This window comes from Crocodylus porosus, unplaced genomic scaffold (genome assembly GCF_001723895.1).
Source record: "Crocodylus porosus isolate Cpor-Errol unplaced genomic scaffold, CroPor_comp1, whole genome shotgun sequence".
Lineage (NCBI taxonomy): Eukaryota > Metazoa > Chordata > Crocodylia > Crocodylidae > Crocodylus > Crocodylus porosus.
The window spans coordinates 33,293,337-33,319,366 of record NW_017728886.1 but is presented as its reverse complement, the minus strand read 5'-3'; the positions used below and the strand labels follow the sequence as shown (position 1 = coordinate 33,319,366).

The following is a 26,030-nucleotide window of genomic DNA, read 5'->3' as shown; positions in this document are numbered from 1 at the left end:
TTAGGTCGTCCCCCGTAGCCAGTACCAGGTTGAGCAGCGCTTTGCCTCTCGTTGGCCCATAGACTTCTTGAGTCAGGTAGAGGTCATCCATGCACGAGAGAGAGCTTTGCAACCGCTTGGATTTTGCTGAGTGATCTTCCCACGAGATGTCCAGGTAATTGAAGTCACCCATGATAACCAAGGTCCTGGAGCAAGCGGCCTCAGTCAGTTCCCGGGCAAACTCTGGGATATGTATGTGACTGAGTTGGTAGTGTCTGTATGTGTCTAGTATGGGTATATGCACCTAGAGTGTGTGTGCAGCTAATTGATTTTTGTGTGTGTGCATGTGCAGTTGTACACTACACCCTCCTGTCTAACAACACAATATTGAGATCCTGAGCACTGGCCTGACCCCACAGGGCAACAAATCCACCACTTCCTTGGTAGTTTTTTCCCTTTGGTTAACAATGTTCACTGTTACCATTTTTAGCTTCATTTCTAATTTAAATTTGTCTGCCTTTAATTTCCACCTACTGGTTCTTGCCCTGCCTTTTTATTTATATGTGAAGGGCAATTAAACAATGAAAATAAAGCACAGTGCAAATAAATACAATATTAAGTACAATTTAGTTCCACATTTACATTTTTGGATGGAAATAAAAACAACTTGGTCATTTTGGTTGTTGCTGATTATTTCCATTAATATGTAAAGTTTAGTTAGGGCTTGTCTACATATCATTTAGAATTAAATTAATTTGAAACCATCTAGTTGAGTCAGTTATAACTTAGCATTGCAACTTGTATTAAATGCGTAAGTATTTGGACCAAATTTTGTTTCTACTCAAGTCAAAAGGTAAAATTCAAATTGATAGAAATGAGAATAGGAGTGGGCCATAAGGAACATATTCTTTTTTTCTTATCATAAATGTTACTAAGGGTCTTTTTACATGGTTCTCTTGGGCCCCTGGTGCTCTTAACCTCTGGTCCACACATTAATATCTGAAACTAATCTTCAGCATTCATTAAGCTGCTCAAAGTCCTGCAACTTCATGACAGGATTATCTCTGACCTGTGGCTACCCAGCTCATGTTGCACTGATGTGTAGCCACTCTAGATTATATTAGTGTAAACACCTCACCTCTGCCTCCCTACCCTGCTGGCCCAGATCAGGCTCACTGCCCACCCAACCCTTCAAGCATCCCAGTTCACTGTTCACCACCTCCCACTCCCTGCTTGCTTGTACCTGCCTTATGCTATCTGTCCCAGAGGAGCAAACAGGCCATTGCCACTGCTGCTGCTGCTGCTGCTCTGTGGGCCAGAAGAGCAGCAGTCCAGCCACTAGCAGACAGATTAACCCTTCCTTTCCTGTACACCTGGAACAGACAGCACAGGCAGCCACAAGTAATTCCCTAGGCAGAGGTGATCTGAAAAAGCTGCCACCACCATTGGCAGCAGTGGCGGTGGGGGCAGGGGAGTAGTGAGCAGCTGGATATGGAGCCACCACTCCACCCATCTCCATGCCACTGCTGCTCCACCTGGCTCTGTGGGGCCCCCCAAGGCAGTGGGCCTGGAGCAGTCACCCTGATTTGCCACCCTCCCGCCAGGGACAGCCCTGGCCCTGTGGGTGGGAGGGGAGGTAGGTGGGGGGAGACCCTGAAATGAGAAGTGGAGGGATTTTTACCTTTCAGCTGTCCATGCCTGTCCTGGCCTGAAGTATGGCTGCTTCACACTCAAGCTAGCACTAACACTCATCAACATTTGTGCTTCTCACAACATAAGGTGTAACAAGGCCCTAAGAGAGACTTAAATACTGCTATTCTGAATATTGTATCACTTTGCTCTTAAGTACTTGGCCACAACAGAAGAATTCACAGCCCTACATAGCCTATGTAAGGTACAGAAAAAAACTAAGGTCCTGAAAGAGGGATCCAGAAACCAGCACACTGAGGCTACAGCTGGCAATTTAATATAGAGATACCTGAGGTAGCTGTAAACAAACTAGGCTGTGCCTGAAATCCCAGCTTGCCCTGAAGCTTGGGAGTCTTACCCTGTGCTGCAAGGGGCATCTCTCTCCAATCATAATGCACAGCCATAAGCCCTTTGATGATGTTCTGTATCTGAGATCTTCCTTTCAAAAATAATTAATGGTTAAGTCCTCGCCCTAAAACACAGCCAAGAAAGTAGTTCACTATCCTTTTGCTCTGTGGCTATAGCACTGCAGATATGTAAGATCTTGCTTCAATTCCTGTTTCCATCTGAGGGGACTATACCACATCTGCCATCTTCTAGGAAGGAGTCCTAAACACCTTCTGTACAAATATCCAACCCCTCTTCCTTACACCATACCTGAGCCACTCATCCCAAATGATTCTAGGGATGCTATTTGGAAACCAGAGATCCAACAGATAATTGAACCCCTAACATGTCCAGAGCAAGGAAAGAACGAGGATTAATTACTAAAAGAAAAAATGGGGGAGAGGAACACCCTGACTAGAAGAAGGCCATTCTATGAGAAAGTGTTCTTGTGGTGTAGCCCTTCACAAAAATGAAGAGCACTTACAGGAAGAACAAAGAACAATGTGAAAAGAGAAGAAACAATAAGTCAGAACAATTGGGTATTGTCTAACAACTAATGTACTGAATATCAACAAATAGAAAGATGGTCTTCAGAACCTGATACCAAATGAGGTATCTACAGCAGCTGGATAATCTATTTTGTGACATCTAGCAAATGAATTGAGAGAAACCAAGTAGCAGTTGTACAAATATCATAATGGGCTCACCTATTCTTGGCCACAACACTGCTAGTGAATCTAATAAAATGAGCATAGATTCTAAAGGATAAGAGCTTTTCAAACTCTGACAGGTGCTTTGACTGACATACCAAGCATAGCTTTAATATTGTTTTTCACCATTTTTGCTAAAACCAACCCCCACCCCCCAGCACCCTGTTCTATGCTCACTGCCCCTATCCCCTGGGACTACAATTGGGTTGTCTTGTCCAGCAGTATTTGTGCACTCTGACTAAATCCAGAGAATGCAGAATGATTTTCTTTGCTATGTCCTTATTCTGACTTCAACCATCAATCACCTTAAGGGATACAGAACGAAGAATACATTGTATATGCCAGTGACTTTCAAGCAGTCTGCACTGGGTGTGCAAACATGATTCACAAGAGAAACTCAGAGTTTCCAATAGAAATGCATAGTGTTAAAAACACTCTGACATACTGTGGACTTGTGGAGTTCCTTGCAACTGAAGAATTGTTTCTGTTATTGTTTCACAGTCAAAAAAGAGTGAAAATGAAGAGCTGCCATTTTCCAAGGGGTGTCTCAAGTCTGAAGGGTACTTTGAATCTCTTGAGGTGCCAACTCTAAAAAGTTTGAGAACCATTGGTATACGATAAGATGGTTGACAGCATGGAAGACCAAACTAAAACCCCATTTAGGCAGTCTGAGATATTTGACTTTGGTTTGAAGAAATAAGGTTGAATTGTGAAGGTATCTCTATAATCAGTGTTCCAAGGATTAATCTCAGCAGCTTATCAACATCTCATTTCACTCAAGAAAACATGGTCATAAGATTTCATAGACATTAGGGCTGGAAGGGACCTCGGAAGATCAGCGAGTCCAGCCCCCTGCCCCAGAGGCAGGAAGTCAGCTGGGGTCAAAGGATCTCAGCAAGATAAACATCCAAATGTCTCTTAAAGAAGTCCATAGTAGGTGCTTGCACCACCTCTGGCAGCAGTCTGTTTCAGGCCTTGTGGGCTTGGATGGTAAAGAAGTTCTTCCTTATGTATAGCCTGAAACAATCTTGGAGGAGTTTGTGACAGTTTGACCTTGTCATTCCTTGGGGTGCTCTGGTGAATAGGTTTTCACCCAGATCCTGATGTACACCCCTTACTTATAGAATGCCACCAGGTCCTCCTGAGCCTGCACTTTTCCAGGCTGAAGAGTCCCGTAGCTCTCAGCCTCTCATCATAAGGCCTGTTTTCCTGCCCTCTGATCATGTGCATGGCTCTACTCTGGACTCTCTCAAGGTTCTCCAGATCCTTTTTAAATTGTGGAGCCCAGATTTGGATGCTGTACTTCGGCTGTGGCCTCACCAAGGTCAAGTACAATGGGAGGATGACATCCTGGGATTTGCTTGAGAAGAATCTATGGATACAAGCCAGAGTTTTGTTTGCTTTACCAGCTGCAACAGCACATTGGTGGCTCATATTTATCTTGTGGTCAATCATGACCCTCAAGTCCCTTTTGGCCGCGGTGCCAGCAAGCATAGCACTGCCGAGCCTATGAGCATGCTGTGGGGTTTTTTCCCCCCAAGGTGGAGTACCTTGCACTTTTCGGTATTGAACGCCATCAGGTTTTTGTCCGCCCATTTTCTGAGCCTGCCAAGGTTGGCCTGGATCACTATCTTGTCCTCGGGTGTGGATGCTTTACCCCAAACTTTGGTTTAATCAGCAAACTTGGCCAGTCCACTTCCAATGTCCACATTATTAATGAAGATGTTAAAGAGTATAGGCCCAAGGACAGAGACTTGGGGGACCCCACTGGACACAATGAACCAAAATGATTGACTTCCATCAACTACCACTCTCTGGGTCTGACCTTGGAGCCAATTCCCCAGCCAGTTGACTGTGATGTAGCCGAGGCCACAGTTGGCCAGTTTTTGTATGAGATGATCATGGGATACCAGATCAAAGGCTTTTTTAAAATCAAGATATATGATGTCAAGCTTTTCTCCCTTGTCCAGGTGATATGTCACCTCATTGTAGGAGGAGATGAGATTGGTCAGGTAAGGTACAAACCCATGCTGGCTATCCCTCAGAATGTTGCCATCAGCCAGTTTGTCAAGAATGGTCTCTTTGATAATTTTTTCCAAGATCTTCCCTGGGATAGAGGTCAGGCTAATGGACCGATAGTTCCCCAGATCTACTTTCCTCCCCTCCTGGAAGATAGGCACCACACTGGCCTTCTTCCCATCCTCGTGCACTTTGCCTGAGCACCAGGAGTTCTCAAAGATTCATGCCAGTGGCTGAGCTATGATGCTTGCCAGCTCCTTAAGTACCCTCAGGTGTAAACTGTCTGGGCCAGCTGACTTGAAGGAGTCCAGCCTCTCAAGGTGTTCCTTCACATGGTCTATATTAATGAAGGGTAACAATTCTCCCTCACCCTGGCTGTCCCGTACCATATTGAGCAAGGCCATCCCTTGGGGCTGGTGAAAAACTGATGCAAAATACCCTTTCAGCAGGTAAACCATCCTCTGAACATGTGAAAATGATGTTGAGGGCTGAGACTTGAAGCTGAATAAAGGAAAAGGAGACACTATAAATTAGCATTCTTTAGCATACAGGAGTATCCTGTTGACCTTTGTGAGAAGATGATCTAAGGTCTGAACTAGCTAAATGAAAATCTGTCTACTACAGACAGGAACTACATCCTGACCTGGGGGACAAACTTGAGGAAGGTTCCGGCCTGAGAATACAGAACCAATAACCGCAGGATTTCCCTAATGAAGGATTCTTTCGATGGACCAGTCTGCCTGTACATTCATCTGCATCTGGATGCATGTAGCCAAGATGGTCTAACTGACTTCTTGAATTCTGAAAATAAAGTGTAAATCCCCGATGTTGAGGAAAAAAAAACTTTTTGTTACCCAGGTAGTTAATTAAAGCAGTTGTCAAACCAGTTGTAGCATTTGTCTTGTATTTCTGGCATGGAAATGAAAATGAAAAGCCATGGATGAAGTAGGTTAGTTCTGGGGCTGATGTTTGAGTTTGATCTCCACTTGCACCAGAGGCTAACAAGGACCTGGTATTCATATACACTAGTGGGGTTCAAAGTATAGCCTGCAGGCCAGGTCTCGAAATCTGGCAGCAGGGGAGCAGTGGCAGTGCTACTGAGGCTTGTCAAATGCTGCTGCAATGAACTAGTATTTCAAAAACCTCAGCCATGAGTACTGATGAATGCTCATATTTTTCCAAGACCTTAACATCTTGGAAAGCTTCTCCCTGAGAGACAACCAAAGGCACTGATCAAAACAAAAGCTATGGGATATGAATATAGCAGAGAGGAGAGAACAGGGGGAAAAAAGAATATAGAAAACTTTTGGGACATTAGAAAACTTCCTAGAAGCATAGAATAACTACACAAGCTGCCAGCTTGCTGCAGGAACGAGGAAGACAGGATGTTTAGGTGCCAGGATTTTAAAAACTTGTTGCTGCTTCCTGCCAAGAAAAGTGCATAGATTCCCAATGATACATATAAGAGGACAAGATTAGTCAGCTGTTATCTCTATGAGAGAACACCATACTATAAAACATTTAGATTTTATAAGCATCAGACAAAGTAAAAGAAAAAGAAGGAAGAATCTCATGTTATAATTTGTAGTCAAGAATTTGGAACTGCTTAGAGCAGGATTACTTAATCCCTGCCCCACAAGCCAGATCCAGCCCACAGAACCATGCCATCCAGCCCACAGGACTCCTCAAAAGTCCAGAAAATTGGTAGTGGGGGAAGTGTTAAATGTCACTCCCCTACTGCCAAATTCATGGGGAGCCCTGCAAGCCAGGTAATTGTGCAGTACAATGCTGAAGTCAGGAGCACAGGGTAGGGCCAGCATACAGCTGGATCCAGGCATACAGGATTGCACCCACAGAGCAAACCCATGCACCAGTCATATGCAGAATCTGGCTTACAGACTAACCAAGCCGTTTATCCAGCCTTCCAGGGCCCGAAGGTTGGGGGCCACTGGCATTATTTTTAATATAAACACTTTGTTTCCAGACTCTACTCCAATGATATGCAAACCATGGCTTCCAGAGCCACAAATTACTCTACAGTTTATCATCCCTGCCTCTTCACAGAAAATGGTATCAAACTGAGTTTTTTTCTGAATGCATGATATTGTATAAAGTACATTCATAAGGTTACATACAAGTACCACTATGTTGTAAATTTACTAAAACCTACTGTATTTATTCAAATCTAAGCTGACTCCAAATTTAAGATGACCACCCAATAATTAGAATCTATATACAGAAAATTTATAAACTTGTTATAGATTTTCAGGTATAGAATCTAGTTATTGGAGGTTTATCTTGAATTGGTCTCCCTTCCACTGCTACAGCAGGGAAAAATAGTGGCTAGGGGTTCAGGTGGCCCCTTTGCCATCTGCTATCCCAACTTCTTTCTCCTATAACCTTTTCCCCACCCTCTCTTACTGTCAGACCCTGCTCAGGCTCTGTTCCCTCCCAGAACACATGAAAGTACGAGGCAAACTTGAAACATACAGGGCCAAAAAACACTGACTTTGAAATAAACAAACCTGTAGTACTTTTCATATAGGCAAATTACTACAGATGCCCATAGGTTTAGTTCATCCAGAATTGATACATCTTACCTTTTTTCACAAACTGATGCCGGTTTCAGCATAAGTACTCCACAAACACACTTTTGAACACAACATTTGTACCTGCTTATACAAAGTACAAACAATGCATGATACTAGTCCAAAGCCAAAAGGCTAACGATTTATCATGTAGTTCATTGGGCTGGGACTCAGCAGAGTCAGCACCATTTCAAGCCATGGTGACCCCGCAGGCCCACACTACTCAGTATGTATGTGTACTCCAGATTACCCCCACCACACACACACACACACACACACACCATGTGCTAATTAGCCTCCCATTTGTAACTGGAACAGGTGTTCTTCTCACAAGTCTTCAGATCCTCCAGAAATTATATGCAGATGAGGTGTGGGGCTGCCTGTTCTAGCTCTGTCATGGAAGGTGGGGTCATACCAATCACATGTGATGGAGAGAGAAGGGAGGACAGAGCCTCCCATCTACATAGATGTTTAATGATGTAGATTTATGAAGTAAAGTTCAAGGGTTTATCTACAAAAGGTAAATTCCCTTTAAGGATTAGTACTGAAAGACTGGCGAGATAGCAGTTGTCTTGTGAGAAGTGTGCACCCAGAGGTAATTGGATATTTTTGTCTTTGATAGATTTTTGGTTGCTTGTTCATTGTGGTACACAGTTGTTGTTTGGCTTCTCCTAGATATTTTCCATCAGGGCATTTGGTGCACTGGAGGAGATATATTACATTTCAGGAGGTGCAGGTGTAAGATCCAGGAATAGCAATGCTTCTGTTGTAGGGTGTGGTTATAGTAGAAGTGTTGGAGATGCATTGGCAGGTTTTATATTTCTTGTCCCAGCTTTGTCTGGATCCATTTGGTGTGGTTTGGGTCATAGGAAGTTTGCTTCTGGTGATGAGGTTGGTGCACACTTCTCACAAGACAACCACTGTCTTTCCAATCTCTCAGTTCTAACAGCTTGCATAGAGAGGTCTACAAATTTCACTTCATAAATTTACTGGATACAAAAAATCATGGACTAAATATAAACATTGGATTTATGGCACATTATAACCCACGTAACATCTGGTAACTCCAGGTAACCTGTCTGTACTTTACCAGCTACTTTCTATCACCAGTTCAACATTCCCCTCTTCCTCCAACCCCCATGTACCTGTCTTACCCCTATTGTCTCCCATTCCCTCTCATCTTCACTGCTACGAACTTGCAATTTCACAGATCTGCATTTTGCATCATGACTTCTATTTCACCCAGAACAGCACACAAAACACCATCCAGCTCTCCCTGTGCCTGAAGAAGGGTGTTTGTGCCTGAAAGCTTGCAAAGAACAATGTTTCCAAATATTGTGTTGGTCTAATAAAAGGCATCACATTTACCCAAAGAACGCTGCCTGCTGATGTTTGCTATACATTTAGGTCTGATGAATACACAGGAATAATTGGAAACAGAAAATAAAAGGTGATGCTCAGCTGTGACAGTGAAGAGGAAGTCAAAATGCATTCAGTGTAGTGGTCCACCAGGAGATGAAAAAGAATTGTTGCTGATGGGGACAAAAAACAATGGCCCCACTATATCTTAACCAGATAGACTGCACTAACCTAGCTTTGTATTAGGTTCCCACTGGTATCTTTGCCTAATTGAGCCATGTGTTTCACAGGCATGCTCAGTGTGGTTTCTATTCAATCAACATCATAGTTGGTTTCCATTACTGAGCACATGCTGCTTTTGGCAGCAGCTTAATGACAGGCAATATATTTAATGAAGTTTTACTGCAAGTGAATATAGGATGAGGGTCTTTTATTTTGCTGATTGGAAGGGAAAAGCTTGTCTTGTATTCGAGTAAATAGAGTACTTTAATGTCTCTTTCAAATGGGACTTTTGCCACCATGGAGTGTGTATTTTGTTGGTTATCAGTGAGTGATCATGTGATCTTTGACCTAATCAAAACTAAGGCAACATATAGACATTCAGTTTACCCTGGGAGATTTCCTGTTTTCCAAGGAGAAACCACAATTGTACAGATGTTCAGGCTCCCAGAGTAAATATGGCCACCCCAGGAGAAAAATAACCAGAGAAACAGGGTTAAAGAACTCCTGGGAAAACAAATGTCTGTACATGCAGTGGCTTCTCTCTCAAGAGAACATAGTCCTTCACCAATCCCCTCTTCTGCACCCACTCAACATGCCCCTCCCCCCAGGGAGAGAGTGTCACTCACTAGACTTTGCTGCTCCAGCAGGGAGCAGAACATGCTTCCTTCACAATCCCCACATTGTGCTGCAAGGAAACACAGGCTGACCATGGACAGTCTGGGTCAGCTGATCAGAGCTGCCCTATTCACTGCTGCCATCTGTCACCAGGCAGACTAAGGGAGCCTGCAAAGCACATTGAGACGTGGGCACAGAGGCCCCCACTGGCTGCATAGTGTCAGCCCTGCAAGCTTTTCACTCTTGAGGGCCTCAGCATTTGAATGTCTGTACATGAGGCTCTGAGTAAGCTTTCCTACTGAGAACAAACCCAGGAGAATTCTTCCAAATTATCTGAATGTGCACACACAGCCTAAGTGCCACTGGCCTAAACCAATACCTACAAGCAACACTCCAGAGTGACAGAATGAATAAACTGATTATACAAATACATAAATAATAAACTGAAATTTATGTTTTAGGCCAGTATTTTAGTTTGCTTGTATACAAATGTTTCTAAATGGGGGAAAATCCATTCATTTTGATTAGTTACTGTACAATAATTTTATAACATGATATTAATCCTTGATCATATGGTCAGTTGTTATTTGACTTTTAGTTTCTATACCCTCATTAGTGTTCAGTTCCCTTTGGGAAAACATAGCAGTGCATGTAATACCAGCATTGTCAATTTTTTAATGCATCCCCTGCATTGAGAAGCTAAACTAAATTGAAATCAGTAGGGATTTTCCTGCAGCATACATTGTAATTCCCTGTATAATTAATTTTGAATTCTCTGCTATTAAAAGGTATGAGAAAGATTGGCAGGCAAGGTTCTTTGGGTAGATGAGATATCTTTTATTAGTTCAACTGAGTTATCTGCAAGCCTTTGAGTGCAATCACCCTTCTTCAGGAATAGGAGGTCTTTGCTGATTGCACCTGAAATGGCAGGGAACTGAGGGCACCAGCATGTCTAACTGTGACCTGAGCATCATGCACAACCTGGGAGAGCAGCTGAAGCTGGAACCAGTTGTGGCACAGATTAACTTGTGGGGGCCATGATGTGCGTCAAACTAGGAAGATTGCAGCCACCACTGCAGCACTGGTTGCCCTTTGAGGCACCCCCCTCCTTTTCATAATCCCATTTTCTCTATACTTTCCACAGATAGAGAATTTAAAAAAAACCAGCTTCTAATGTATTGGGAGACTGAGTACCCCTGGAGTCACAAAATTACCTTTCAGCTTTTTTGGAGGGTAATTTAGCCTCTGTTGAGCTTCATATTGATGCAGCCAGACTGTTCACTGTGACAGCTGCACAGAAACACCAAGAACTAAATTTTGGGCAAGGCCCCAAACAATAAAAAATGAATTAAAAATTTGCTAAGAGTCATTTCTCCTGTACCCCTAAGTCTTGGCTTAAGCTTATTCCTATTTAGCCAACCATTAGGCATGTGCTAAAGCCCCATTGCTATCAGCACACACTGAAATGTTTTTTTCTGAATCAGATCCTATATTTTTAATACTTTAAATATTAAGAATGGTTTTACAAGTATTTGTGCTAATACAAAATGGAAGAAGAAAGAAAGAAGCTGGTTCTATAAAAGACAGGAACCAAGGAAAAATTAAAACATACCCTCACACTCTATAGTTCAAGGGATTTGTACCAATGCCTTCTAACTGCTAACTACTGCTCTAGAAAGTCCTCTGGTAATATGGGTGGCTTTAATAATGGGTGTCCAAGGAAACAATGAAGACAGGAAGAACTGAAATTTCTTCATTCCAATTATTTATTACAACCGATATTGCTGTTAAAAAAGGCATGATTTTTTGAGATGCTGAGCATCTCTGATGAATTCCACTGACTTAACATCAGCATGTCTCAGGATGAGAACCTTTGCCTGATGGATATATATAGGACAGAGACAGAAAATCTGGTGTTCCAGCTGCTTTAACAGAAGGATTTGCAAGTAAAATGCACTTTGACTAGAAGTTTATTTTGGCAGCTCATATTAAAAACTGATGTTTGCTACAATATAAAAGGCTGTAGCAGGGACATGCCTAATATATAAAAAAAACATTATAGAGTGAGCAATCAATGTATTATATATAATGAAACTTCACAGAAAACTGTAACATATGTTCCTATCAAGAAATGCTATAGAGTGAGAAATGTATTACTTAGCTGGACTTCACCAACTACTCTCTATTTGTATGTTTCATTTGTATTCATCCATAGCTAATAGAATTTTATATTCTTCCCCTTCTTCAGAATAATAGTTGCTAAAAATTAAAAGGTTCTCTTGCAGAGGATGGGGCTGCACATTTATTACAGAAATAAGTGATACACAATTAGTCAAAGGTAATCTATTACTGTATGTTATTAGCAGTTCCAAATATAGCATATATTGTGATTTATTTTAATAAAAAGTATTTTTGGATTTTTTTAAAGAAATTTACTAGTATAAGTAAATTAAACTGAGCAAAGACACTTGGTTTGATTTAATGGAAATTACCATAAACAAGCCAGGAACTCAATTTATTTTGGTTAGTGATATGCTGTAATAAAAACATGCCTAACCAACTGATAAGTCAAAGACCAGTAAACCAATATGAGTAAAATCAGAGGACTCCATTTACTTAATACCTATATTTATTTAAGCAAACCAAGGGAGATGAAATGTAAAATGAATGTGCTGTTGATGGGTTACAAATACAGTCTGAAGAAAGCATATTCATCGCCTAAAAAGAGTGCATTTCTGAAATAAAGTGCTATTTTAGGAAAACACGTCTGGTAACCAGATTTCAGCCATATTTATGGCCTATTTTCCATTTATGTCTGAAAAATGTAAAGCATCCTCGGTTAAAGAAATAAATAATTAACTCTTATAAACTATATTAATGGGTATGGTAGCTTTGAAGCATGTTGTTTATTAATATAGTACATACATAGTGCTGGGTTTACTATTTTATTTGAATGCCATATCATGTTATGCAAAATAAATTTTTATGTTACATCCACTGTGACAACTAAAATGTGAACTAGTTTGCATAGGTTAGTAGCTTGGGCAGCATGATGTTGCTCTAGTCCACCAAGGCTTAAAGATTCACAGTGTAGAGGGGAAAAAACAGGAATTAAAGCATTTCTACTAAAATATATTTTAATAGCTGGTGTTAACTTTTTGCATAACAAAAGCCAAATTATAGCAATACATCAAAGAATCCGGTAATAATTCTCATCCTTTGGGAAAAAACCAAACATTTCCTTCATAACAGCATATTCCCAAATAAAGTACATTTTTGCAAAATAACTAGAACTTTACACACTTTAAAGCAAATATATGCCAAACTGCACAGCGGTTCATTTTTGCTTTTTATATCACATTGCAAAAACCAACAGCTGAGAGTGTTTCCACATCATGCTAATCAATATTAATACAGTCAGTGCTGCTTTCTGTTGGCCTAGCGACTTGTAATATGTAATACTAAGTACACATGATTGTAATGCTACAGTATAACTTACTTTTCCCCCTAAAAATTAAAAAAAAAGAGTTTCAACAGCAACCGGATTACAACTTAAGTACAATATGTAAACTCTATGTATCAGACACAAAAAAGCATATGAATTCCTTTCAGTATACGGTTGTAGTGCGGGAAAGTAAGGAAGGAAAATAGCTACAAGTTTTCTTCCAGAGAGGGATTTGGAGCTGGGGGTTCCTACAGCATAAGCATTGCAGAATGCTTTATTCTTTTAACTCACACCAGCAATTTTGCCTCTGCCAGCACAAAACACTCAGATGTATGCAGTAGTCTGGAGATCTACCATTAGATAGCATCTGTTGCCCTTTTTACGACACAATTTAAATATTTAGTCACTAAAGCTTGCTCCATATTTAATGTAGAATGCTATTCAAAACACTTAAAGTCTAACAGATTTTATTTCTCATTCCACATTCTGCCACTTTGTGTTTTTGACTATTTTATAACATAACGTGATGTGTAGTCATTGTACAATAAAAACTAAAATCAATGGCATCCTCAGTGCTTGAGGCCTTCTATATCCCTAAGGATATCTTAGGAGAGATGTATTTATCAAGGATATAATGTATTGATGATTTCCTGTCAAAACCTGATCAGTTTAAATGGTGTGTGGTATATCAAATGTAATCACGAGAATCCCATTTCATCAATATTAAATACTAATCTTCTGTACTGGATTATTACAGCTGAAGTATCTGTAGCTTTCTTTAGGGAAAAAAAAAAGATGGGCAAGTAAATGGGCAACTAAGATAATGAGCTACAAGGCACCACTTGTTTTTTGTATGTTTATGTGTATTTTTATCTTATTTACTATGTTACCTTTATATGTGTCCATAAAGGAATATAGCATATTATAGTGCCTTTCTTTTTGTAACCCTTAGGGCACGTCTACATATGCAATGTGCTATGTTGCTGTACAGCATGCTACGGCAATGTAGTGATCATGTGTGTAGCGCCAGGTGTAGCATGCCATTACAGTGACACAGCGGCAAAATTTACCTGTGTGCCACATGCATGGTGCAGTAAGCACCCGTACTGCGCTGTGTGTTAGTACTTCCAACAGGCGACATGTAGACATGTCCTTAGAGATGAATGAACTCCCAAGTATAGAAGGTTCCTCTTTAGACAGGTCCTTTCCTTCTCCAGTGAGATGTGTCTATGTAAGCAACAGACAAAAAGTAATGTTGAAACACTGTTAAACTAGAACTAGATTTGCACTATCCCTGCTTGTTGGCTATTTTAAGGATGAAAAAGCAGTATTTTGCACTGAATTATCCTGACATTCCACTGCATACCAGTACGGCTTAAGAAACTCCTTGTAAGAAACAGCTTGCAAATTTTGGGTGTTCAGGTGAGATTTTGTAGAGAAAATATTTTGGTCTCAAAAGATTTTGCTAACTGGGCACACTCATTCTGAGTAATGAGAAACTCTGCTAATAACAGTGCTCTGTAATGAGAATTTAGTTTGTTCTTTATTAAAATAAAAGCTAAATGAACATGAATTAGTAAAAGATTTCACTACAAGAAATGCTAAACATTCATTATTTTAAACAGAAATCAGTAATTATGATGATATACCATTCTCAAGAGAAATATGATTCACATACTGTTTTGTTTTCTTGACCTTTTTTATTTTGGAAATTGCTTTAAATACTTTGCCAGGCTATAGAATATTCAAAATTCAAAAAGATAATTTTATTTCCACTGCTTAGCATAACATAAGTCTTCTAATTTCATAAAATATTTATTTCTGAATTTCCTTTTTAACATACATACAGAGTTCAATACTAAATATTTATCTTCCAAGCTAATGTGAAGAATGCTAGTGTGATTATGGGCTTTTTTTTAAGACACTAAAAACAGCAACTTGATACTATATATATATCTGTACCTTATGCATCTTTTTATTTATCTCTGCTTAGCACACTGACAACTTATTTTTACCGTTGTCAGCACTACAAAGCTAATATAGCAGCACAACAGCAAGTGATATCCAGTTCTACCTCAGACATCATCAGAAAAATTTGCCAACCATCATAAAGTGTGATTTTCGTATCTGTTGTTGAAGACTTGTGATTATAGCTGATGCAAAACCAGACTGCTTTTCAGAAAGCTTTTAGGCTTGGCTTAAAGTATCAGCAGCTTGAAAGAAGTTGTTTGACTTGAAAAGCTAGCAAATTTGTTATGGAAGTCAACAATAAAGGATAAGGGCCTGTGGCTGCAGCTGCTCCCTAAGCAAAACTCACACTGTCTTCCACAGAATATTAAAAGCACAGTGTAGTTGCAGACACAGGCCTATCTATGGAACAAAAAAAGTCCCATCCTTACCAAGTTATTTTTCCTGGTTTTAACCACCTCAGGACATGCTCCTGAACCCTAAAAGCATCATCCTTAAAATGAGTTCTCTGACAAGAAAATATAGGCACCCCACTTACTTTTCAATATTTATGGACTTAACTACTATATTTTTTAAACATAATGACTGAAAGTTATTGTTCTCTGTCTGCCAGCTTTGGATAGGCCCCCTAGTCAACTACCCAGTGGAATTGCAGGAACTTGTTATTTTTAAATATTACGCAAAGCAGAGCTGGCAGCTGTCTAGCACTAACAGGGTTTCGGCGTGAGGGGGTGAGAGGTGGCTGTTGTTTGTTTTTGGGGGGTTTTCTCCCATCATGAATACTTACTGCTTTCCTTCATTTCTGTTAAATGAAATAGTGCCAGCTTGGTGACTTTGTGAAACCAGAAATATAAAACTCTCTAAAAATATAGTATAACTTAGTCTCTATTTTGTAAATCTAATGTATACAAGATCACTGGCACACTTGCCAAATTTCAAATGGCAGCTCTCTGGCTAGTATTTTTAACTCACGTCTGAATACATGAGTATTTATGAACCATCAGAACAAAAAAACCAACCATATGTGTTCCTTAAACACACATATACACATTCCCCATGAAGTTTTACAGGATTTTGTGCTCCCTCTGACTTAGACAAATCCAGTAAGGAAAACAACATGGCAGGAACAAAGCATCCAAGAAGAGTCCAGTTAAAGTCAATGGGGCTTTGTGATGGAGTGTCTGACACTATGTTTCTCTTTTCAGGACTGGAACTTCAGTGATAAAGCATCTCACCTGTTGCATCTGACTAATGAGATGCCAAAGAATCCTTCAACCCTGACCCCAAGCTGAAGGAGCACTGGAAAAAATAGCTTACAGTTTATCAGGAACAAAATCAGAATGGCTGCAATATGGCTGCATTCTAGATAGTGTCCTGATAATGCCTTAGAAAATTGAAGCCAGAAAGATTGCAGCTGGTACTGTTTTTCTCCTTTAGCTTGGTCTGAATGTAATGTAAAGTAGAAGAGAAGTAATGAAGTTGCATAAAATTTGGGACAATAATATTTATGGTTTAGTACCAAAATCTGAAGACTTTTTATGCAGGAATGAAGGGTTCTGTTAGATTTAAGGATAAAAAATACCTGAAAAAAAACCCAGCTGATAGCTTTCCTTTTTTATCCTTAGGTAAAGAAGGAAGTTGAACAGAACTGGTAGAACAGTTGTATGCTTAGCATTCCTGTGGTGCTAGCAGGAGCATCAGCAGAGGTCAATTACATTTGTCTTTCATTAATCATTTTGTATGGGTATAGCCCATTTTGGGATAACCAAATGGCTTCACATATACAGAGACAAAGCTTTGGAAGAAACTGAAGGTGTATGCCACTGGACTGAAATTCAGTACAAAATAAGAGCTCCTCTCAACTTGTTTATGGAGATGCAGCAGAGGTGGGTATATCAGCTTGTCAGCAAAGTTGCCATTAAGTTAGTCACTTGTTAGAACAAGGAATGTAGGTGTGTGTTTCATGTTGCCACATGTCATGTGGGCCCCAGACTGGCTATTTACAGCAGTAATACAGAGAAGGATAAAGGAAGTGAAGTGAACTATTGCATGTACAATGCTTTAATGGAAGCTGCTATCTAAATGCTAAGTATTATTAAAGGGAAATAGAAGAGGTGGCAATTAGGTTTTCCACTCTGGATAGTGCCTATGGGAAATGTTCTGTGTAGAAGATACCAATATGCCATGAGTCAAGGAACAGTCACAACTGATGAATTAGGTAGCAAGCCAAACTGACAGAAGGGAAGGTCACAGTCATGAATGAGAGCAAATGGAAGATCCAGCAATGAATGAAATTGTGTGGGCAAGTGGGAGTTGAGAATTTTTCACTGCCAAAGCAGACTTTCAAGTTATATATAAGGCTGCTGGGCAGTAGGGCTTCTACCAGTATGTTACCCGCCATTATTTAAAATTATTGATTTATCATTTTAATTCACATATTAACTGCTCAAATGTTAAAGAGCTTTCACATTATTAGAAAGTGTTATTAAACTAAGAGTATTAAGTTTCTTGTGACTGCAAAGTGATATAAGAAAAGAATCTATTTAATGGTTATGTTTAAATGAGAAAGAACCTCTTTATATCTATGGGAAAGACATTTCTCCTTTACAATTAATTGACAGAAACCTTTACATGATTAGCAACACCAGTCTTCCACATGATGTTTTTAGAGAGCATTATTATTATTATTATTAAGCAATGCTGTTTTCAAGCTCAAAGCTTCTTGTTGATTTTTTTTTTCAGTAAAGGACCAGTATGTTGGTTTATGTTTGTGAATGTGGACTGTTATAACAGTGACAAAGTAATGAGTGTGTGGTCATAAAAGTTTTCTCTGATTTTTTTCAAAAGGTTAAGTTTTGAGTAAAGCTTAAAGGACTAGAGACAAAAACTAGTTAACAAACTCAATATAATTTGCTGGAAGCATTCCTGTTTTTCCAGTTCTCTGAACAGTACCATACATCCAGCCATCATCAATTGGTTGCACATTGACGATATAGTCACCATCCCTGAAGGAAACTTCATCTTCATCTTGAGCACTGTAGTCATACATAGCTCTGTATGTTCTCTGTTAAAGGAAAAGAAGCCAAACCATGAAGTACCCACCACAGAATGACATATCACCTCCCTCTTGCAAACATACAAAAGAGAGAGAGGGAGGGAGAAAAAGAGGAAGGAAGGGAATCTTTAATAATTTGCATCATTATAGTGTTCAAATGCATATACAGAAAGAGAACATAATGCTTAATATCCAAGAGGTATCTCCCAGAAAGGAATTGGGTGAACGCTTCATGCCAAATAGTTTATTCAACAAATTCTGGATAAAAAGAGATAGTGATTTTGATGAATACACTCACAACTCTTCCAGCAAACATATTCAGGCTAACACATTTCTCTTAAAATATTCCCCATAATTGTTGCTTCAGTTATTTGTTAATCTAGATTCATTTTTTTATGTATAGCTGGCCATCTGAGCCACATAGTACTGTTTCTGCTCCCTGTCTGGATAACTCCCAAGCAGGCTTAACTCAAGGTTTTTAACCTGTTACATTGTTTCATAACTATAAACTCTCTCTTCCTTGCTAGGATTTTACCTCAAGTTATCTAACATATGCTCTTCCCTTAGGAAAAAAAGAATGGATGAGACTTAAGATGCCTATGTATATATCTGTATGAATATATATTTTACTATCATTCATGTATACATCAAATTTTAAGGTGTATTCAGGCACAATGTTGTGATTTTTTATTGTTTTTGTAAGCATGTCTATGAGCAAAATTTTGTTTACATGCAACTTTTTAGGCTGAGAGCTGGTAGTTTATTATTCTTCACTGTCTTTGAGGAAACTCTATGATTACTTTTGTTCCTAGCAGGGGTACCCTTCAGGTTATGCTTAAGGCTGAAATTATATTTTTTTAATGAATGGCAGACATCTACATCCATGGATTGTCTCATTTTAATGTAAATCCAAATGGAGTATAAACTACCATCATTAACTGCCTCAGTCTTTTCTATTCCTCTGTCAGTTGCAAGCACAGTGTTTCTTCCTTCCAAAATGAAAAAAAAAAGTTTCATACTTATATAATATTGGGTTGTCTACTGAATTGCACACTCTAGCTTCACACTCATTTAGAATAGATTCTCCCCAGATTCTTCTAGAACATGTTTTAGTTTTATACTCTATCTAGAGAATGAGCCTTCCCCAAATTTTCTTTGGCTGGAGGCCACAGGAGCCACTCATTAAAAGCTCATGGGAGTTCTCACTATTCTTTCCTACCACTCTCTCAGGTAGAGAAGCCAGGTAACTCAAGAGTCACAGGTCACTGATGTAACAGTTCTTTTTCAAGGACAAAGTGGACAGAAATCTACCTGGGATGGTTTAGAAAAAACAAATCCTGCACTGGTGTAAAAAGTTAAATTAGATATCACTTAGGCCACTTACAGTTCTAAGATTCTATGACTGATGTCTATCATAACCAGCAACATAAGATGGATGTTTTAGCTAAAATGATCAACAAAACAAACAGTTAATGTTAGCAAAAAAACCCCCCAAAACAAATCAGTAGGATCAACTCTATAATTTAAGAGTTAAACTAAAGAGCCTGCCTTCAATCTGGGAAGATAACACGAGGCTGCTTCACGTTCAGGTTTAATTATATTTTTAAAAATGAAAATGTAAACTGTGCCTTGTATCAATGTGTGAGGTTTTGAAGTGGTGATTTTAGGAATCTTTGAGTAAATGGATGCCAGCACACACAGGAAACTGGTCGTGATATTCCAGGCCAGGTAAATACATTTATCACAGTTGGACATTTCACAATCCAGAGCCCTGGCTGACCTATCATGTGATTAAAATGTTGTGTGATAAATCGTAACATGCCACATATTCAGCCAATTTATGGTGCAGAAAAATGGCAAATCAACCACAAAGTTCAGAGGAGGGTTCAGAGGAGGGCCACTTGTATGGTTAGGAGCCTGCAGGCAAAGCCCTGCAAGGAAAGATTGAGGGACCAGGGTCTCTTCAGTCTCCACAAGAGAAGAATGAAAGGTGACCTTGTGGCCGCCTACAAATTCATCAGCAAGGAATAGGAGATGCTCTGTTTACCAGGGCATCCCTTGGAGTAACTAGGAACAATGGCCACAAACTGATGGAGAACAGATTTAGGTTGGACATCAGGAATAACTTCTTCATGGTAAGGGTTGCCAGAATCTGGAATGGGCTTCCAAGGCAGGTGGTGCTATCCCCTACCTTGGAGATCTTCAAGAGGAGGCTGGACATGCACCTGGATGGGGTCATCTAACCCCAGTGCTCTTTCCTGCCCAAAGCAGGCGATCAGACTGGACAATCTGCTTAGGTCCCTTCTAACCCAAACTTCTATGAATCTAAGTTGTTCTAAATTAAATGTGAAACATTTTTGCAGCTGGTTTGTATTGTGCCATAAGCTGAACAAGTAGCATATGTCCTGAACTTGAGACCATCCCCTGCTTGAGCCCAACACTCAGTTGATTATCAGGATTGGGCGGGAGGAAGGATCAGAGCCTGGGACACAGATGCCCTCTGCTCATTGAAAGACTCACCTTTCAACTTGACAGTGCCCTGGGAACCAGCATCAGAGACTGGAGTCCCGCTGCCAGGCTCTCTTTACACTGGCAACCTGAAAGTGCCATGAACCTTTAAAAAGCATGTGCAACTGAGAAACTGGGGAGTTCCCTGATCCCCAGCTGTACACCCTGGCAGTCATACAATTCAAATCTAAGGAATTTTATGTCCCATCCCAGAAATGGTGTATCCTGCCTGGCATGTTCATGATTTTAAGGATTGGGCATAAAAAATTCCTTATATCCCAATCATGTGATTATATTAATGTCTGCCGGTGACCTCAGAAACATCTATATGGACCATTTGAATCCTGCAGGTCACCTACCACAGCTTTGTAGTAAGGGGGCTCTTGTTAGCACTATCATACTGGGTACAGAATCAGTTGTTTTGTATCATCTTTCCCTTCTGAGTGAACGATAGGTACAAAACAGCTTTAAATGATAGGAAAATTAACTTGTGGTTAAATACCAGGTGCTATAGAATTGGCTATGTGGAAAATCTGTTATAAACAGTACTTCATTCTTGCTGTGTATACCATCTATCTTTTTACTGCACCTTTACTGTGAAGCTCATTTGATTATGAAAAGCTCAGTAGCCATGAATTCATCTCCTTCTTTCCTTCCACAAGGAAAACATTTAATAAGCATGTCCCTTGACAAGAAGCACAGCCCCCTGGAACCATGACTTTTTTTGGGGGAAGGGGGGTTGTTTTTTAACCTGTGTGACTCATTGAAGCCTCCTTGACTGCATCACAGTAGGGCAAAGTTATAAAGTCTACCTGACACCTTATGACTTTAAAAAATTTTCATAGGGCCCTAATGCTGCTGTGAAACCCAAAGTTACAACCTTAGCACCTAATTAGGTGTTAAATGGCTGTCAGGAGAAATCTCCATAATAATCCTATAAACACTTGGTGCCTAATTACCACTTTAGAATGTAGTCTGGGCTATATAACAGAGAATTATTCAAGCCTAAATGACTTGAATAAGGTATTTTAAAAATACATTAAAGTAACTTATGGAAGAAGCAAAGATTTTTGTTATGGTATCTGAGGGCCTCACTGTAGATCTCAGCTTTTTGGTATGCTCGAGACGATTCGTAGTTTTGTGGACAGGTATGTTAGTCTATGGGTTGTTTGCATATGGTTGTTTGTAGGAAGCCATCCTGGATATGGACTGTGGCATCTAGAAAGTTGATATTAGTGTTCAAGTATTCCAGGGAAAGTTTTGATCAAGGGGTGATAGTTGTTAAATCTGTGATGGAAATGAATAAGTGACTGATCAGATGTTCAGTCCTGATGATGAACATATTATCTATATAATGCAGGTATAGTCCAGGTTTAATGGTGCAGTTTTCTAGAAATTCTTTCTCCAGGTAGCTCAAGAAAAGGTTGGCATAGAGGAGCCACATTTGTGCCCATCCCTGTGCCCACAGTTTGGAGGAAGTGATGACTGTTGAAAGTGAAATTGTGGATTAGGATGAAGAGGATGATTGGTGAAACGTTGCAAATCCGAGTGTACTCTCTGTTCTCACACATATTTCAGGCAGGCAGCTGTGCCTTCATCATGTGGGATATTAATGCACAAAATGGTGACAAGTCTGGCCTTCTTATCAGGGAGGCGGCTGATGTTCTGGATTTTGTTGAGGAAGCATGTTGTATCCTGTTGAAAACTTGCACTTTGGGTGAGAAGTGGTTTCAGGATAGTTTATATGAATCCCAATACCTCTACAGTGAGGGTGCCACAATTGGATATGACGAGTCTCCCAGGGTTACCTTGTCTGTGACTCTTTGGGAGCTATAGAAAGTTCCCGGGGTAAGAGAGTTGTAAATTAGTGGAAGTAGTTTTCATAAAACTGGTTTGGAAAGGATATGATAATATTTTCCAGTTCTAGAGTGAATACTGCTGCAGGGTCCTCTTCAAATTCTTTATAGTAGTTGGTGTCAGGGACTTGTCTGTTGGCCTTATTAATGTGGTCTTGACAGCTGAGGATGACTATAGCTCCACCTTTGTCTGCTGGTTTTATTACAATTTCATTGTTGGATTTGGGGACTGGATGCTATAAAAGGGAGAGCATTGAACCAGATATATCTAGTGTGATCTATTCTCTATTCATTACCCACCCTAGAATCTACCATTGTTGGTTTAGAGATGAAAAAGGAAACATCTCCAACCCTTTTGATCTTTCATCCATGAATTTATCTAGTTTCTTTTTGAACCTGGCTATGCTATCTGCCTCAACCAACTCCTGTGTCAATGAACTGCACAAGTTAACTATGTACACTATAAAAAAGACCTTTATCTTGTTAGCTTTAAACCTGTCTCCTACTCATTTTAGTTGATGCCTCCTAGTTCTAGTATTCTGGTATTCCAATTACTTTGTAATTAACAGTTCATGTTCACTTTTTCCATACTCTTCATGATTTTATAGATCTCTACCATATCCTCCCTCAGCCTTCTTTCCAAACTGAAGAGTCCAAGCCTTTTTAATCTTTCCTGGTATGGAAACTGCTCCATACCTCTGATCATTCTGGTGTTCCTTCTCTTTATCTTTTCCAGGTCTACTCCATCTATTTGGAAATGCAGAGACCAGAACTGCATACAAGATCCTTTTGGAGATACAGAGACCAGAACAGGTATCCTGTTTAAGTTGATGCCTTTTGGTATAGATCAGTGTCACAGGAGCACTGAGGTGTCCTGTGCCTTAGATAAGTAAGTAACAGAGCTGTCAATCAACAGGGCAGTGCAGCTGCGGGTTGCTATGGCAACCAGCCGGTCAGGTGACCGGAAGGGGGCAGGGCCGGGCCCTTTATAACAGCTCAGGCCTGGGCCCAAGAGCAGTTCCCTTTTGGCAGCCACAGGAGCAGGAGCTCTGTGGATGAGCTGAGCAGCCTGGGTCAGTGGCCACAGCCTGACCACTTTGAACGGCTGCAGTGATGCAGGGGAGAGAGAACGCTAGAAGAGGCCACAACTAACAAGCTTTGGGGTTATAAGCCGGTAGGCTTCTGGTTATGTTGCAGCCACTCGGCTTATAGTTTGTGTTATGGTTAGACCAGAAGACCAGGTGAGGCTGTAGGGGTGTGAGGAGGCCTCACGGGGGCTCCCCAGTAGCTTGGGGGTTCCCAGTGCCCAGTGGGGGCACAGTGAGTAGTGGCACAGCGAGACGAGTGCCGGAGAAGCGCTCTGTGTGTGGGGGTTGTAGCCCCAGCCATGGGGAGGCGCGGCATAGGCCCCAGAAGGGGGCAGCGGGCATGGAGAGTGCGGCATAGGCCCCAGAAGGGGGCAGCGGGCTGAGTGGTAGCCCAAGGGCGGCTACGTGCCAGGTCCAGGGGCGCCAGTAACAGGGCAGCGGCTACGTGCCAGGCCCAGGGGCACCGGTAACAATAGAAGTTCTAGAGAGGGGCGCCGGGGCGGGACAGCCTCAGGGTGCCAAGAGTGTGGTAAGCCCAGGGGTGCCAGAGAGGGACACCAGGGTGTGATAGGCCCAAAGGGGTGCCAGAGAGGGCGCCAGAGGGCAAGGGACCAAACAACGTCCAGAGAACAGCTGCGAGGCTTGGGGCGTGCTGAAGGGGAGGTAGGAGGCACGCATTGCCCTTAAGGCAGGGGTGCACTGAGGCACCCCATACGGAGTAGGGGTGGTAACACTCACACTGTTCACTAGGGGATAAAGGCAGGCTCCCTTCTGAACTAATTGTCATCAAAGATGTGGCGGGCGAGAACCAGAGGGTGCTGAATCACCTTGAGTGATGGTAGGGGGCACTAGGGAGTACAAGGCTGCTCCTAGGCCCCACTCCCTCACAATCAGATAATCATTTCTCAGCTTTTCTACAGTCCTCCTGCATAGCTGTGTTGCATATATGGAGTTGTGTGCATTGCTAGAAGGTTGCAGATGAGTCTCCCTAGGGTGATGTTATGTTTGTTGCCAAAGCTTAGAAAGATGTCACTGTGTAGGCTGGCTTCTTTTTTCTTTACATTGTGGATTTTCCATTTTAAGCAGCTGATTTAGATATCTTCCATGTTTTGGTACCGTTGGAGTGATGCTGTAGCTGCGATGGTCCACAAATAATGTGGCAGACAATGATTTTTGTGGGTGATATCTTTTATTGGACTAACTACATGCTTGCAACAAAATTAGGCAAACTTTTGAATGCAAGGACAATGAGGTCAAAAAGGGAACGGTTACTTCATAAAACTCTACTATTACTAGTCTTTGTTTGTCTTTGTCCTCTCAGAGTTCATTCTGGTGCATCGTTTCTGTCAAGTTTAATCCACGTAGTTGGTGTAGATCAAATAATGAAGATGGTCATGAGGCACTCTGGTGCACTGGATAAGATGTTTCACCTTCTGGAAAAGGCATGTATTAGATTCGTGGATTTGGATGGGTTCATCATGAGAGGTGTTGAGTGTTGTAGCAGTGGAGATGAGTTGACAGGTTTTGCTTTTCACAAGGCTATGTCCCATTTGATACCTGTTGAACAGTGGGGAATTTGCTTCTGATGATGAGTTGGGCAAGGTTAGGTGAAGAGGCTTCTGTGCTACAAATGACCTCAAGAGTGATGCTGTCTGGAGTTTTCTACTCCCAGTAACCACCCATAACAACAAGGTTGAGAGTGAGGTTTCCAGACTTTATTATTTTCAAAAATGAAAATAAAAATCCTCACCAGCAAAGCAGGTGGATGAAACAAGAATACTTCACAATGGCTGCAAAGGTACATGAGGGCTGAAGCAAAATCAAAAACATAGTATAGGTTTTCTTCTCACAAAGTATTGTGCAGTTTCTGATATGGAATTGCATCCCCATGTTAAAAGAGCACACATGCAGGCATCCTCCTTCCTAATAGCAAGTCCTATGGCAACAGGGACAGGTGCTAGTATCTACTGGAAGGCCCTAGTCACAGACCTATACAGAAGCAATGATGGTCTTTTTGTAGTTGGAACTGAAACAGATGTGTATTTCAATAGCTGCAATCATGACTGAGAAGGCCTATTTAGGATCCACTCTGCTTACCTCACATTGGGAGCATGCTAGAAAAGGTGCCTTAAATATAGTCCGTCTCATTTCACCTGAATGGAAAACCCAGTAGGCCGCAGTGGGATCACTCTATCTGCGGTCCAAATCAAGCCATCAAGTTTGCAACCTGGAACATCTACACCCTAATGGGCAACACTAGCAGTGACTGACTGGAGCAAAGGATGGCACTTGTGGACAGAGAGCTTGCACCATTTGAAACTGATATTGCTGCACATAGCGAGACCATGTGCACAGGAGAGGGACAACTTACAGAGCATGGCGGTAACTACACCTTCTTTTGGAAAGGAAAAGCCAAAAAGAAGACAAACACATACATTGCATTGGTTTTGCTATCAATGCCAAGATTATTACTCAGATGACAGAATGTCCAGTTGGCATCAACAACTGTCTCATGACCCTTTGTCTTCTACTGACTAACAGA

The 26,030-nt window shown here is 40.9% G+C and overlaps 1 protein-coding gene across 5 annotated transcripts in view; it reads right to left on the bottom strand.

Moving 5' to 3' along the window:
• Positions 1 to 12,179: 12,179 nt before the first annotated feature.
• Positions 12,180 to 26,030, bottom strand: part of NEBL (nebulette) — a 164,964-nt gene continuing 151,113 nt past the window's right edge. For all 5 annotated transcript variants that reach the window (XM_019532267.1, XM_019532276.1, XM_019532299.1 and 2 more), the window contains one exon: positions 12,180 to 18,045. In XM_019532267.1, coding sequence (XP_019387812.1) covers positions 17,869 to 18,045 — 177 coding nt within the window. In that variant the 3' untranslated portion in view covers positions 12,180 to 17,868. The remainder of the gene's footprint in view (positions 18,046 to 26,030) is intronic.